This window comes from Hypanus sabinus, chromosome 10 (assembly GCF_030144855.1).
Source record: "Hypanus sabinus isolate sHypSab1 chromosome 10, sHypSab1.hap1, whole genome shotgun sequence".
Classification (NCBI taxonomy): Eukaryota; Metazoa; Chordata; class Chondrichthyes; order Myliobatiformes; family Dasyatidae; genus Hypanus; species Hypanus sabinus.
The window spans coordinates 28,052,173-28,067,383 of record NC_082715.1 but is presented as its reverse complement, the minus strand read 5'-3'; the positions used below and the strand labels follow the sequence as shown (position 1 = coordinate 28,067,383).

General features: G+C 41.5%; 1 protein-coding gene across 5 annotated transcripts in view; it reads right to left on the bottom strand.

Moving 5' to 3' along the window:
* LOC132400528 (ectonucleotide pyrophosphatase/phosphodiesterase family member 3-like) overlaps positions 1 to 7,721 on the bottom strand; it is a 101,847-nt gene extending 94,126 nt beyond the window's left edge. The window contains exons 1-3 of one of the 5 annotated variants that reach the window (XM_059981572.1): positions 7,014 to 7,717; positions 6,477 to 6,584; positions 5,544 to 5,712 (exon numbers count right to left, since the gene is read on the bottom strand). In XM_059981572.1, coding sequence (XP_059837555.1) covers positions 5,544 to 5,603 — 60 coding nt within the window. In that variant the 5' untranslated portion in view covers positions 5,604 to 5,712; positions 6,477 to 6,584; positions 7,014 to 7,717. Of the gene's footprint in view, positions 1 to 5,543; positions 5,713 to 6,021; positions 6,078 to 6,476; positions 6,585 to 7,013 lie in introns of those variants that run through there. The other 4 variants (XM_059981574.1, XM_059981569.1, XM_059981570.1 and 1 more) reach the window with 4 other exon arrangements.
* Positions 7,722 to 15,211: the final 7,490 nt, after the last annotated feature.

The window sequence follows — 15,211 nt, the reverse complement described above, 5'->3', positions numbered from 1 at the left end:
GCAGATCCCCCTTGGGCACCTGCATATTCTCAATCAGAGTCACGTGAAGCCATGGAAGCAGGTGGTGGATGGTCGTATGAGCAACTGGTGCATATTACAAGTCCAGGTTATGCACCACTGACGCCAGGCGATGTCTGGGGTATTGATAATGGCTGGAGTTATCTGACTTGTAAACATATTGCCCAGAAGAACGCAATGACAAATCACTTCTGTAGAAAAATTTGCCAAGAGCAATCATGGTCAAGATTATAATCACCCATGTCATATGACACAGCACATAATGATGATGGTGATAATGATTGTTATTGTAACAATTTGTTATCTGGATACTGATAAGTACACCAGGTCTGCAAGGATTTCAAAATGTATCTTCCAATGTCACCTGTGAAAATATTTCACTGACCTCAGGTTGTAAAAGAATCATTTGGCTGTAAAGATAATCATCATATATCTGTTTATTATAGGTGGAGTTTAAAGAATTGGGGGTGAAACTGCATGCTGCATGCCAGCATAGTTTTTGCATGTGTTGTCATGGGCACACGTGTCGTAGGTTTTCCACCCTTGCCTCCTTAAATCCAGGGAACCTGCCACAGCATTATATGTTCCTATCCTGTGTCCAGTCTCAGTTTAAACTCAAGCCCTCCAGACCTGGCAACATCCTTATGAATGCTTTCTCGACCCCCTCCAGCTCAATCATATCTTTCTTTAAATATGGCACACAATATTCCAATGTTTCATAAATGTTTTGAACAGCTGTAATGTGATGCCCCAACTCTTCTACTTGATGTCCCATCCAGTAAGGAAAGGATGCCATATACTTCTTCACTATTTTGACTATGTTACCATTTTCGTGGAACTATGAACTTGTATCCCTAGGTCTCAATATTTAACAATACTCCCCAGGGACCTTCTATTCACTGTTTATGTCGTGGCCTGGCTAACTTCCCAAAAGGCAAAACTTAAAACTTGCTCGAGTTTGTTGCTCCTACAGATTCAGCTTGCCATTTTAAATAAATTATTTCCTGACTGTTTCACTCAACAGAGCAGCCTTCTGATAGGTAATAAACATAAAAAATCTCCAGCACAATACAGGCCCTTCGGCCCACAATGCTGTGCCGAACATGCTCGTACCTGAGAAATTACCCAAGGTTACTAATAGCCCTCTATTTTTCTGAACATATACCTGTCAAGGAGTCTTAAAAGACTCTATCCTATCTGCCTCCACCATTGTCACCGGCAGCCCATTCCACACACTCACCACTCTCTGCATAAAAAACTGAGCACAGTACTCCAAGTGGGGGCTGACCAGGGTCCTATATAGCTGCAACATTACCTCTCGGCTCCTAAACTCAATCCCACAATTGATGAAGGCCAATGCACCGTACACCTTCTTAACCACAGGGTCAACCTGCACAGCAGCCTTGAGTGTCCCATGGACTCAGTCCCAAAGATCCCTCTGATTCTCCACACTGCCAAGAGTCTTTCCATTAATACTATATTCTGTCATCATATTTGACCTACCAAAGTTATCTCACACTTATCTGGGTTGAACTCCATCTATCACTTCTCAGCCCATTTTTGCATCCTATCAATGTCCCGCTATAACCTCTGACAGCCCTCCACACTATCCACAACAACTCCAACATTTGTGTCATCAGCAAATTTACTAACCCATCCTTCCACTTCTTCATCCAGTTCATTTATAAAAATCACGAAGAGTAGGCGGTCCCAGAACAGATCCCTGAGGCACACCACTGGTCACCAAACTCCTTGAAGAATATGACCTGTCTACAACCGTTCTTTGCATTCTGTGGGCAAGTCAGTTCTGGATCCACATAGAAATTTGACAGACAGACAGACAGACAAACTTTATTGATCCCGAGGGAAGTTGGGTTTCGTTACAGTCACACCAACCAAGAATAGTGTAGAAATACAGCAATACAAAATAATAAATAATTAAATAATAATAAGTTAATTATGCCAAGTGAAAATAAGTCTAGGACCAGCCTATTGGTTCAGGGTATCTGACACTCCGAGGGAGGAGTTGTAAAGTTTGATGGCCACAGGCAGGAATGACTTCCTATGACGCTCAGTGTTGCATCTCGGTGGAATGAGTCTTTGGCTGAATGTACTCCTGTGCCTAACCAGTACATTATGGAGTGGATGGGAAACATTGTCCAAGATGGCATGCAGCTTGGAAAGCATCTTCTTTTCAGACGCCACCGTCAGAGAGTCCAGTTCCACCCCCACAACATCACTGGCCTTACAAATAAGTTTGTTGATTCTGTTGGTGTCTGCAACCCTCAGCCTATTGCCCCAGCACACAACAGCAAACATGATAGCACTGGCCACCACAGACTTGTAGAACATCCTCAGCATCGTCCAGCAGATGTTAGAGGACCTCAGACTCCTCAGGAAGTAGAGATGGCTCTGACCCTTCTTGTGGACAGCCTCAGTGTTCTTTGACCAGTCCAGTTTATTGTCAATTTGTATCCCCAGGTATTTGTAATCCTCCACCATGTCCACACTGACCCCTTGGATGGAAACAGGGGTCACCGGTACCTTAGCCCTCCTCAAGTCCACCACCAGCTCCTTAGTCTTTTTCACATTAAGCTGCAGATGATTCTGTTCACACCATGTGACAAAGTTTCCCACCGTAGCCCTGTACTCCATCTCATCTCCCTTGCTGATGCATCCAACTATGGCAGAGTCATCAGAAAACTTCTGAAGATGGCAAGACTCTGTGCAGTAGTTGGTCCAAGGTGTAGATGGTGAAGAGAAAGGGAGACAGGACAGTCCCCTGTGGAGCCCCAGTGCTGCTGACCACTCTGTCTGACACACAGTGTTGCAAGCACACGTACTGGGGTCTGCCAGTCAGGTAATCAATAATCCATGACACCAAGGAAGCATCCACCTGCATCACTGTCAGCTTCTCACCCAGCAGAGCAGGGTGGATGGTGTTGAATGCACTGGAGAAGTCAAAAAACATGACCCTCACAGTGTTTGCCGGCTTGTCCAGGTGGGCGTAGACACGGTCAAACAGGTAGACGATGGCATCCTCAACTCCTAGTCAGGGCTGGTAGACGAACTGAAGGGGGTCTAAGTGTGGCCTAACCATAGGCCGGAGCTGCTCTAGAACAAGTCTCTCCAGGGCCTTCATGATATGGGAGGTCAATGCCACTGGTCTGTAGTCATTGGAGCCACTGGGGTGCGGCATCTTCGGTATAGAAACGAAACAGGATGTCTTCCACAGCACAAGAGCCCTCTGGAGACTCAGGCTCAGGTTGAAGACATGGTGAAGTACTCCACATAGCTGGGGGGCACAGGCTTTGAGCATCCCGGGACTGACACCATCCGGGCCTGCAGCCTTGCTTGGGTGGAGATGTTTCAGCTGTCTTCTCACCTGTTCAGCTGTGAAGCCCACCATGGTGGTTTCAGGTGGGGGAGGGGTGTAGTCATGAGAGTAGGGTGGGAGGCTGTGAGGAGGGGTAGGAGGGGAGAGTGGAGTATATGTTGGTTGGTGGCCGACAACAGATGAATCATGTGGGGGATGGGCAGGGGCCATAATGTCAAATCTGTTGAAGAACAGGTTAAGTTCATTGGCACTGTCCACACTGCCTTCATCTCCTCTGTTGCTAGTTTGCTGGAACCCAGTGATGGTCCTCATCCCACTCCAGGTCTCTCTCATGTTGTTCTGCTGGAGTTTCCACTCAAGCTTCCTCCTATACCTGTCTTTAGCCTCCCTGATCTTGGCTTTTAGGTCCCTCTGTATTGTCCTCAGCTCCTCCCTATTGCCATCTCTAAACACACTCTTTTTAGCATTCAGGATGTCCTTAATGTCCTTTGTTACCCATGGCTTGTTATTTGAATAATAAAGACAGTTCTTGCCGGAACATTGCAGTCCACACAGAAGTGGATGTAACCAGTGATGCACTCTGTGAGCCCATCAATGTCCTCTCCATGTGGCTCACAGAGTGCCTGCCAGTCTGTCACCTCAAAACAACCCTGGATTTCCCCTTGGATCCCATACCACGTTACTTTCTCAATGAGCCTTGCATGGGATACCTTGTCAAATGCCTTGCTGAAATCCATATATGCTGCATCTACTGCTCTACCAACATCAATGTGTTTAGCCACATCCTCAAAAATTTTTATCATGGCATGACCTGCCTTTCACAAAGCCATGCTGACTATTCCTAATCATATTATGCCTCTCCAAATGTTCATAAATCCTGCCTCTCAGGATCTTCTCCATCAACTTACCAACCACTGAAGTAAGACTCACTGGATTATAATTTCCTGGACTATCTCTACTCCCTTTCTTGAACGTCCAGAACCTCTTCTGCCCCCATTGATGATGCAAAGATCATCGCCAGAGGGTCAGCAATCTCCTCCCTCGCCTCCCACAGTAGCTGGGGAACATCCTGTCCGGTCCTGGTGACTTATCCAATTTGATGCTTTCCAAAAGTTCCTGCACATCTTCTTTCTTAATATTTACATGCTTAAGCTTTTCAGTCCACTATGTCAGGTTTAAAGTAGCAAAATGATCACTCCCTATGCACGTAAATGTCCAAAAAGCATAACTCCTAACTTGTGTTATCTACAAGTTTGTTGCGAATCATTTAGGAAAACTAGTTAATTTATTTGTTCAAAGGTTAATCAAACCTTTGAAAGGTTTCACTCATACTTGATCTTAACCTTTCATCAAAAAAATAGATTACTGAAAACTTAACATAACAATGGTCTTGTATTCCTGCACAGGAGCAAAACCCTAGATTTTTGAGCTCAAGTGCCTAGAGTGGAGTTGAACCTTCTGATTCAGCCAACTAAGACACAGCTGAAATAACATATTGGGCTTTATCACGGATATACAGTAACAGCAATGGAAACACTTCCACACAAGATTAAAAATTATTTTGTAGCCTACCTAATCCCTCTATGAAGACAAATTTTCTTTCAGTCAACTTCCACATGTTAAGAAGTGACATTTGTTAGTTATTTGATAAAAACATTCAAGACGGTGAGGGAAGCTGATCAATGCCATGAGGAAGCTATTCCACTGGGAAGTTAATAGAAAGTCAGCAAAGTGTATGGTATGAAGTCATTTTAGCACTTATTATTTTGATTAAACATATTTTAAACCATTTAAATTAACTTATAGCAAGTTGGCCAAATTCAATTACAAAAGCAAAGGTTAACACAATCTGCTATCCAATACATGGAAATTTTAAAAAAAGCTTTGTATGCTGAAAATCTGAAGAGTCTTTGATCTGAAATGTAAACTCTGTTTCTTTTTCCACAGATACTTCCTGAAGTACTGAGCGTTTCCATAATTTTCAGTTTAAAATCTTTTACCCATTTGTTCCACTGTAAATATGATTTTTAAGAAAAAAGTAATTATGAAAAGTCTTTCAGAAACACAATATTTATTCATAGTTTGATCCCTTCTCTATTGGCAGATCCAAATGTTCTTTAAATATAACACCATGAAAAACATTTAACATAACAGAATAGCAGATTCTTTAAACAGTCAAATCACTTACCACACACAATATTTTGAATAATTTTAGTTGGTCCTCGTTCCACAGTTTCTGTAAATTCATTATTTCTCAGTATTTTTCTCCGACACAAACACAAGTTGTCAAAACTGGTAAAAGGATTGCGGTTCTCCCTCTTTCTAAAACTCTCCTTACTCCTTTGCAGTCTACAAATCTGTTGATTTACATGGCATCATTTACTATGCAGGTTGAGATCAATGTCCCTATTATTATAAATGGTAGTTAAAATTTATTATCTATGGTAATAAATCCCAATTGCCAGTTGTAAAAACAATTAACAGGCTTACTGAAATTAAGTTATTAAATTAATTATTAAGTTATGCCAACAAATGTATTGGCGTATTTTCTATAAATTAAATAGTTTTAAATTTGGATGACTTCTCCATGAGCAGGAAATACACCTGATTTCCCATTTGAAACTCCATATCATGTGAATCTTTCATCCCCTGCTGTTTTGACTCACCCCATTGAAGCTCCAATGGCATAAGTTTTGAAAATAGCTCCATAAAATATAGTAATAAAAGATACTGCTATTGCATTTTAAAAAGTCCATGTCAATAAAGAAAAATTTTGAGTGACTACAGATTAATATCCATTTCACTCTGAAGCCTTCATATATTTTCAACTACCATGAGTCATTGGTACAAAGGGAGATTTGAAATGTTATTCCATTAAGTTAAAATTTAATAATGATAAGTTAGCTTCAGTTTTAAAATTCAAAAAAAAGATTTAAAAATATTTTTTTTAATTTTAGAAATTGTATTGTCTCCCATTTCATGAAGGCAAAATACATTTGCAAATCCTCACAAGTGGTTTATGGTAACTTTGAATGTCCTCCCACCATGAGACATGAATGGAATTGAAAAATGGGGGATATCAAGCAAGATGCGGTTCTTATTGACTATTTTACACAATTACCTAAAAATCAAAACCTCCACACAATGAAAATCCTGGCCATTTTCAACAATGCAGTAGCAATGTAGGTCCAGATATGATAGCAATCTGCTTACACAATAAGAGCTTTAGCTGGAAAAGATATAGACAGCCTAATGTTATAACATCTTATGCAGTGATTTATCAAGGTCCTATGTAAATCTGAGGAACTGCATCATCTATCTAGCCATGCTGCCATATTCATACAAGATTGAAACAGGTCCTTTGACCCACAATGTCATGCCAACCATCACAGTTACCTATTCTAATCTCAAAGGCTTAATATGAATTCAGCTTACTTTCTCCATATGAGACCTAGCCAGTTCAGCTGCATCAACTATCTGTGATCATAGATCAGGTTTTCTTTCTCTCTCTCTGCTAACACAGTCATTTATTGTTGCATGTACAAGTAGGGTCACATACAGAAGTAACAAAAACTTAACTGCAGAAGCAATCAGTCACAGACGACGCACAGAATATAAGTTATACAAGTGTTACGTATCCCGTAACTGGATAACTTACCAGCAAAGATAGAGAGGTCCGTTGGTGTCTGATGGCACTATTTTCAAATGTTTTTATTCATAAAGGGGAGCACAAAAGTAAGGTTAATACAAACATTCAGAACATATACGTCGGCTAAAACTCAACCTAAAGCGCGGGTATAGCAATAATCATCATTAAGAAATAATTTCGACTGTTTAGGGGATAATATATTGTCCGTTGGAAATATAAAAGTCACTCAGAAATCTGCAGACTTTAGCCTTTCGGGGAATCGTTGGGTTTCTCGTGTTTTAGAGGGATCGGTGAAAAACGGAAAAAAACTTGCCCGGGTCTTTATGAAGCCACTCCGTTAAATCAGGGGAGCGTTGTTTCCCCGTTGTTAGTCCGAAGTCCTTCTCGGTATTATCAGCCACCCGCTCCCCAGGCAAAGGAGTTAGGAGCGCGCGTGGCTTTTGACCGGCTTCCAGCTATCATGGGAGCTTTGAGCGATCGAGTCCTTCTGGTGCGTCTCTCTCTCTCTGGGGTACCGCCTTCTGCAGTCCCCTTTTATCTTGACTTGCAGAGTTGTAGATGTCCATCAAAGTGCAATCCCCACCCCCATATTGCCCGAGGGTATCCATGTCCATGGTAGCTGTCACGCAAGCAGGGACATGCACGTCACACAAGTGCCTCTAAGAACCATGGCCAAAACCGTTGCATTGTCTCTCACTTCCGAGACCCGAATTAATAGCGATCTTGCGATTCTCCGGAAGGAGGGGGCTGCTCCCGCCCCTTCGGCCCCTCAGAGCTGTGGTACATTCATAACACAAGATAGTGAGAAAAATGTGCAAAGCAAGACATTAGTGCAAAAGAAAAACACAACCAGAGTCAAGTCAATGGTAGTGCAAGAGGTGGTCCTTAGTGTTCTGTTGCTGAGGTAGGATTAGGGTTGTGCAGATCAGTTGAAGAAACTGATGGTTGTAGGTAATGATCTGTTCCTGAACCTGGGGATGTGGAACTTCGGGCTTCTGTACCTCCTGCCCGAAGGCAACAACTGGAGGAGGGTTGGACACAGATGCAGAGGATCCATGATGATCCATGGACCTCAAGAGAGAGAGTTTGCAGAATGTCTAAGGGATGACTTTTTAGGACAGCTCAAGCCCACTAGGGAATCGGCTGTGCTGGGTTGGGTGTTTATGCAATGATCTGGAGATGATAAGAGAGCTTCCAGTTAAGGATCAAAATATGATCAAGTTCACTTTGAAATTTGAGACGGAGAAACTAAATTCCAAAGTGTCGGTATTTCAGTGGAATAAAGGAAATTACAATGGCATGAGAGGAAAGGGACACTAGCAGGAAGGACAGCACCTGCTGGAATTTCTGTGGAAAATGAAGGAAGTGCTAGACAAATACATTTCAAATAAGAAGAAATTTTGAATGGAAGAAGGACACTACCATGGCTGACAACTGACGACAGAGCCAAAGTAAAAGCAAAAGAGAAGGGCATACAAGGAAGCCAAAGCTAGTGGGAAGATAGAGGATTGGGAAGCTTTTAAAAACCCACAGAAGGAAACTAAGAAGGTCATTAGGAAGGAAAAGATGAATTATGAAAGGAAGCTCATGACTAATATCAAAGAAGATACTAAAAGCTTTTTTAAAGTAAATAAAGTGTAAAACAGAGTTGCAAGTAGATATAGGGCCAGTAGAAAATGACTCTGGAAATATTGTAATGAGAGACTCAGAGATGGCAGAGGAACTGAATGTGTATTTAGCATCAGTCTTCACAGTGGAAGAAATCTGCAGTATACAGGACATTCAAGAGTGCTAGGGAAGTGAAGTATGAGTAGTGAAAATTACGACTGACAAGGTGCTCAGGAAGTTTAATGCTCTAAGGGCGATTGCGGAGTAATTAACAATGATCTTTCAAGAATTGATAGATTTTGGCATTGTACCAGATGACTGGAAAATTGCAAATGTTACTCCGCTATTTAAGAAGGGTGGGAGGCAGCAGAAAGGAAACTATAGACCTCTTAGCCTGGCATCAGTGGTTGGGAAGTTGTTGGAATCAATTGTTAGGCACGATATTACGGAGTACCTGGCAAGATAGGACATGACAAGATAGGCCAATGCCAACATAGTTTCCTGAAAGGAAAATCCTGCCTAACTAACCTACTGCAATTTTTTGAAGAAATTACAAGCAGGATAGTCAAAGGAGATGCAGTAGATGTGGTGTACTTGGATTTTCAGAAGGCATTTGACAAGGTGCTGCACGTGAGGCTGCTTAGCAAGATAAGAGCTCATGGATTTACACAGGAGTTGTTAACATGGGTGGAGCATTGGCATCAGCAGAAAACAGAGAGTGGGAATAAAGGGATCCTATTCTGGCTGGCTGCCGATTAGGAGTTCCACAGGGGTCAGTGTTGGGACCGCTGCTTTTTACGATGTATGTCAATAATTTGGACTATGGGATTAATGGATTTGTGGCTAAATTTACTAATGATACAAAGATAGGTGGAGGAGTGGGTAGTGTTGAGGAAACAGAGAGCCTGCAGAGAGACTTAGACAATTTAGGGGAATGGGCAAAGAATTGGCAAATGAAATACCATGTTGGAAAGTGTATGGTCATGAACTTTGGTGGAAGAAATAAATGGCCAGACTATTATTTAGATGGGGAGAGAACTCAAAATACAGAGCTACAAAGGGATTTGGGAGTCCTTATGTGGGATACTCTAAAAGGTTAACCTCCAGGTGGTGAAGAAGGCGAAAGCAGTGTTGGCGTTCATTTCTAGAGGTATAGAATGTAAGTGCAAGGATGTGATGTTGAGGCTCTATAAGGCACTCGTGAGACCGCACTTGGAGTATTGTGTGCAGTTTTAGTCTTATTTTAGAAAGGATATACTGACATTGGAGAGGGTTCAGAGAAGGTTCATGAGAATGATTCCAGGAATGAAAGATTTACTGTCTGAGGAATGTCTGGCAGCTCAGGAGAATGGGTGGGGGCGGGGTGGAATCTCATAGAAATATTCCAAATATTAGAAGGCCTGAACAGATCCGATATTGCAAAGTTATTTCCCATGGTAGGGGAGTCTAGGACAAGAGGGAACAACTTCAGGATTGAAGGACATCCATTTAGAAAAAAGATGTGGAGAAATTACTTTAGTCAGAGGATGGTAGATCTGTGGAATTTGTTGTCATGAGTGGCTGTGGAGGCCAAGTCATTGGGTGCATTTAAGGCAAAGATAGACAGGTTCTTGATTAGCTAGGGCATCAAAGGGTATGGGGAGAAAGCAGGGGAGTGGGGATGACTGGAAGAATTGGATCAGTCCATGATTGAATGGCAGAGCAGACTCAATGGGCAGAATGGCCTACTTCTGCTCCTATATCTTATGATCTTCTCTTGTAGATGCAATCAGTGGTGGGGAGGACTGTGCCCATGATGAACCAGGCTGTGTCCACTGCTCTCTGCAGCCTCTTGCATTCCCATGCATTGCAATTGCCATAGCAGCCCATGATACAGCAAGTCAGGTTAGTTTACACAGTGTATCAGAGATGTTACTTTCTAGGAATATCAAGTTGTTACCCCTCTCCACATTTGACAACATGAGCCTCTTACCTGACTTTTTGTTTGTATTCTCTATCTCCCTAAATCATTTCACTGTCCAATCAACCTCATAATTTTATCAAAAAACATTTCACCAGGGCAATCCTAGCTTCACCCCATCAGAGATAACAAAAAACAAACTGCAGATACTGGAAATCTGAAGCAAAATCAGAAAATGCAGGAAAAAAACTCAGCAAGTCAGGCAGCATCAATGGAAAGAGAAACAGTTATCATTTTGGGTTGAAGACTTTTTGTCAGAACTGGGAAAGAAAGAGGACGTTAGCATCAAGCTGCTGGGTGAGAAGAGGAGGGACAGACAAAGATAGCTCTGATAGGATGAGGCCACTGCTGCCCTGGAAATAAACTCCAAATGAAGTCAGTTGGAGGGCAGTTCGGGAGGAAATGGATGGTTATTCATTCATTAAAGTTGAAATCCTGTTTGCCTTTCCACAGACGCTATGTGACCTACTGAGTATCAACAAGAGTATTTCTATTTATTCTCTGCAATTTTTTTTTATAAACTTGTTTTCTAACTTTTCTGGTTCTGACAAATGTTCTTGACCAGAAATGTTAATTCTGTTCTTCCTATGGATGTCAACAGACCTCCTGAATATTTCTCACATTTTCAGCATCTACAGATTTTCAATTTTCATTTATTTACAACTATTAAAATTCCCTATCAATGGATTAGGAGTAATCAATACAAACTACTTTTAAAATGATAAATGCATCTTTGAACTCTACCTATCTTGTTTCTCAATGTACCTTCATAAAGAGTAAACACCCATGCATATTAGCACACACGTTATTTTGGCAGCTGTTTGGAACAGTGATTCATGGGTTATTACTGAACTGATTGTAGAGACATACAAGAGTGATCAGAGACTCTGTACCTGAGAGAACAGCACACAAAGCTAAAAGAGTGCAATGGGGCATTGGGCAACTGCACTGTCAACAGAAAACAGTGCTCATATACTATTATAAAAGAATCAAACATTTTGCCCTACATGTTCAACACAGCCGAAGAGCCTAAGGATTTTTGGCACGTTCCAGGACCAGCAAGAACTATTTAACAGATTTTTTTTAAACTCAAGCGCTTAAGGAACAGAGGAAATGATATGGTCCAATGAAAAGGAACATTCCATGGTAATGATGCAACACTTCAGAAAGGGATAATCTCAGTACATGGTCACAGCAGGTTTTTGCACCAGGTCTGTGCTCTGCTATACTATGATAAAGAATGCCATATGTTTCATGCCCAGACTGCATTTCAAGAAATCTGATCACTTATCTGTCCTTCTCCTACCTACATACAGAGACTAAAGAGCAAGGCTTCAGAGAGAACAACAACAAATCGGGAGGCAGAGGAACGACTACAGGATTGCTTCGAGTCAGTGGACTGGGCCGTGTTCAAGGACTCATCAGAGGATCTAAATGAAAACACCACAGTGGTCAAGGACAATTGTAGATGAGTGTGTCTGACAAAATTGTTCAGAGTCATCTCAGACCAGAAGTCCTGGATGAACCATGAGTCCACAATCTGCTGAGGGCCAGATCAGTGGGATTCAGGTCTGGCAACTAAGTAAGGTACATGAGGTCCAGGAATGTCATCTCATGGGTGAAGTGGCAATTCTGGATCAAACTTGAATCACTGAAGGATGCTTGACAGCTGTGGCAGGGCTTGAATGCTATTACCTTTTACAAAGTGAAACCAAGCGACATAGGTGAAAACAAGGCTTCGCTCCCAGATGAGCTCAATGCCCTCTATGCTTGTTTTGATCATCAAAACATGGAGGAAACTTCACAAGCTTCCATAGTCCCCTGATGGCCTTGTGATTTCTGTCTCTGAGGCCAACGTGAGAGCATCCTTCAGGAGGATGTACCCATGGAAAGCATCTAGCCTGATGGGATGTATTGCTAAGTACTAAAAATCTTTGCTGATCAACTAGCTGGAATATTCACTGAGATCGTCACCCTTTCACTTCAGCAGTCTGAGGTCCCCATCTGCTTCAAGCAGGCTTCAATTATACTGGTGCCTCAGAAAAATGTTGTAATCTATCTCAATGACTGTTCTCCAGTAGCACTTATAACCACTGTGACAAGGTGCTTTGAGAGGTTAGTGATGAAACATGTCAACTTCTGACTGAGAAGCGACTTGAACCTACTCCAATTTGCCTACCAGCACAACACATTAACAGCAGATGCTACTTCATTGGCTCTTCACTTAACTTTGGAACATCTGGACAGCGAAAATGCACTTACCAGCATGCTCTTTATCGACTACAGATCAGCATTCAATACCATCATCCCCTCAAAACTAATCAATGAGCTTCAAGACCTTGGCCTCAATACCTCCTTGTGTAATTGGATCCTCAATATCCGCACTTGCAGACACCAGTCAATTCAGACTTGTAGCAACATCTCCTCCACAATCTCCATCGGCACAGGCTGTGTGCTTAGCCTCTGCTAGCTTTAAATTAATGACCGTAAGGCTAAGCACAGCTCCAATGCCATATTTAAATTTGCTGATAACACCACTGTCATTGGCCAAATAAAAAGAGGTGACGAATCAGCATATAGGAGGAAGATTGAAAATCTTGCTGAGTGGTGCCCCAACAACAACCTCAGAGCACAACAGTGCCTCTGTCTCCTTAAAACTTTACAAAGATTCAGCAGGATATCTAAAACCTTGACAAACTTCCATAGATATGTGGTGGAGATTATATTGACTGGCTGCATCACAGCCTGGTATGGAAACACCAATGCCTTTGAACAAAAATTAGTGGATACAGCCCAGCCTATCTCTGGTAAAACTCTCCTCCCCATTGAGCACATCTACACACAAGTGTTGTCACAGGAAAGCAGCACCCATCATCAAGGACACCTACCACCCTGACTATGCCCTTTTCCTGTTGTTGCCATTGTGAAGAAGGTATAGGAGCCTCAGGAACAGTTATTACCAACCAACCATCAGGCTCCTGAACCAAAGGTGATAACTTCACTCTACTTCACTTACCCTATCACCGTACTGTGCCCATAACTTCTGGACTCAATTTTGAAGGACTCTTCATCTCATGTTCTCGATACTTATTTTCTATTTATTTTTTATTATTATTATTATTTCCTTTTTTCTGTTTTGTATTTGCAGTTTGTCCATCCTGTTGGGTGTGATCTTTCATTGACTCTATTATGTTTCTTGGATTTTCTGATTATGCCCGCAAGAAAATGAATCTCAGGGTTGTATATGGTGACATACTGTATATGTACTTTGAAAATACATTTACTTTGAACTCTGAATGTTCATGCAGTTGCACATGATGCTATCTCTCACAATGAGGGAAACATTTCTCCCCTATTTTCAAGCGATTTTTGCATTGTGTCACAGCAGATATGTTATCTATCTTGGAACATCACATGAAAAGAAAGATGGATAGTGTGACTGACTCTCATTTCCCATAACATTTAATGTTATGCAGCCCAAAATTAAGTACTGTGCATTTTAATTAATAATTCCTTGGAGTCATCAAAAAGTACAGCACAGAAACAGGCCATTTGGTCCATCTAGTCCGCCAAGCTATTTGAACTGCCTACTTCCATCAGCCTGCACTTAGCCCTGATTCTTGTTTGGAGCATAAGGAAGTAGGAGCACAAAAAAGAAAAAACTGCTGGAAGAACACAGTGGGCCAGGCAGCATCTGTGGGAGGGAGAGGTCAACGTATCAAGTTGAGATCTTTATCTGGACTCATGAAGGGTCTTGACCCAAAAGTGGACAGTCCATTTCCTCCATAGATGCTTTCTGATATATAGAAATATAACAATGTACTTCCCTACTTTAGAACTCCTTCCCTCTTGCGATAACTTTTGTTATCGTTGCACAAGAATTACTAGACCTTTCTAATTTTCTTCATTTAGAAAACAGCCTGCCTTTAGTTTCTACTTAATGAAGTGCATGAGCTCACACTTTCCCACATTAAAGTCCATTTTCACCCACTTATTCACACCACCTATATCCAGTTGCAGAGTCTAAATATCTCAATTGAAACATACACTTCACATATATAGTTTCAATATAATTATGGAGATGGATAGGTCTAGACCCAAGGTTGAGATTTTTGATTGGGGAAAGGCTAACTTTGAGGAGCTGCAAAAGGATTTAGAAGGAGTGGATAGGGACAATTGGTTTTATGGGATGGATGTAACAGAGAAATGGAGGTCATTTAAAGGTGAAATTTTGAGGGTACAGAATCTTTATGTTCCAGTTAGGTTGAAAGGAAAGGTTAAAAGTTTGAAAGAGCCATGGTTTTCAAGGGATATTGGAAACTTGGTTCAGAAAAAGAGAGAGATCTACGAGAAATATAGGCAGCATGGAGTAAATGAGGTGCTTGAGGAATAAAAAAATGTAAAAAGAATCTTAAGAAAGAAAGTAGAAAAGCTAAAAGAAGATATGAGGTTGCTTTGGCAAGTAAGGTGAAAATAAATCCAATTATATTAACAGCAAAAGGATAGTGAGGGATAAAGTTGGTCCCTTAGAGAATCAGAGTGGACAGCTATATGTGGAGCCAAAAGAGATGGGGGAGATTTTGAACAATTTCTTTTCTTCGGTATTCACTAAGAAGGATATTGAATTGTGTAAGGTAAG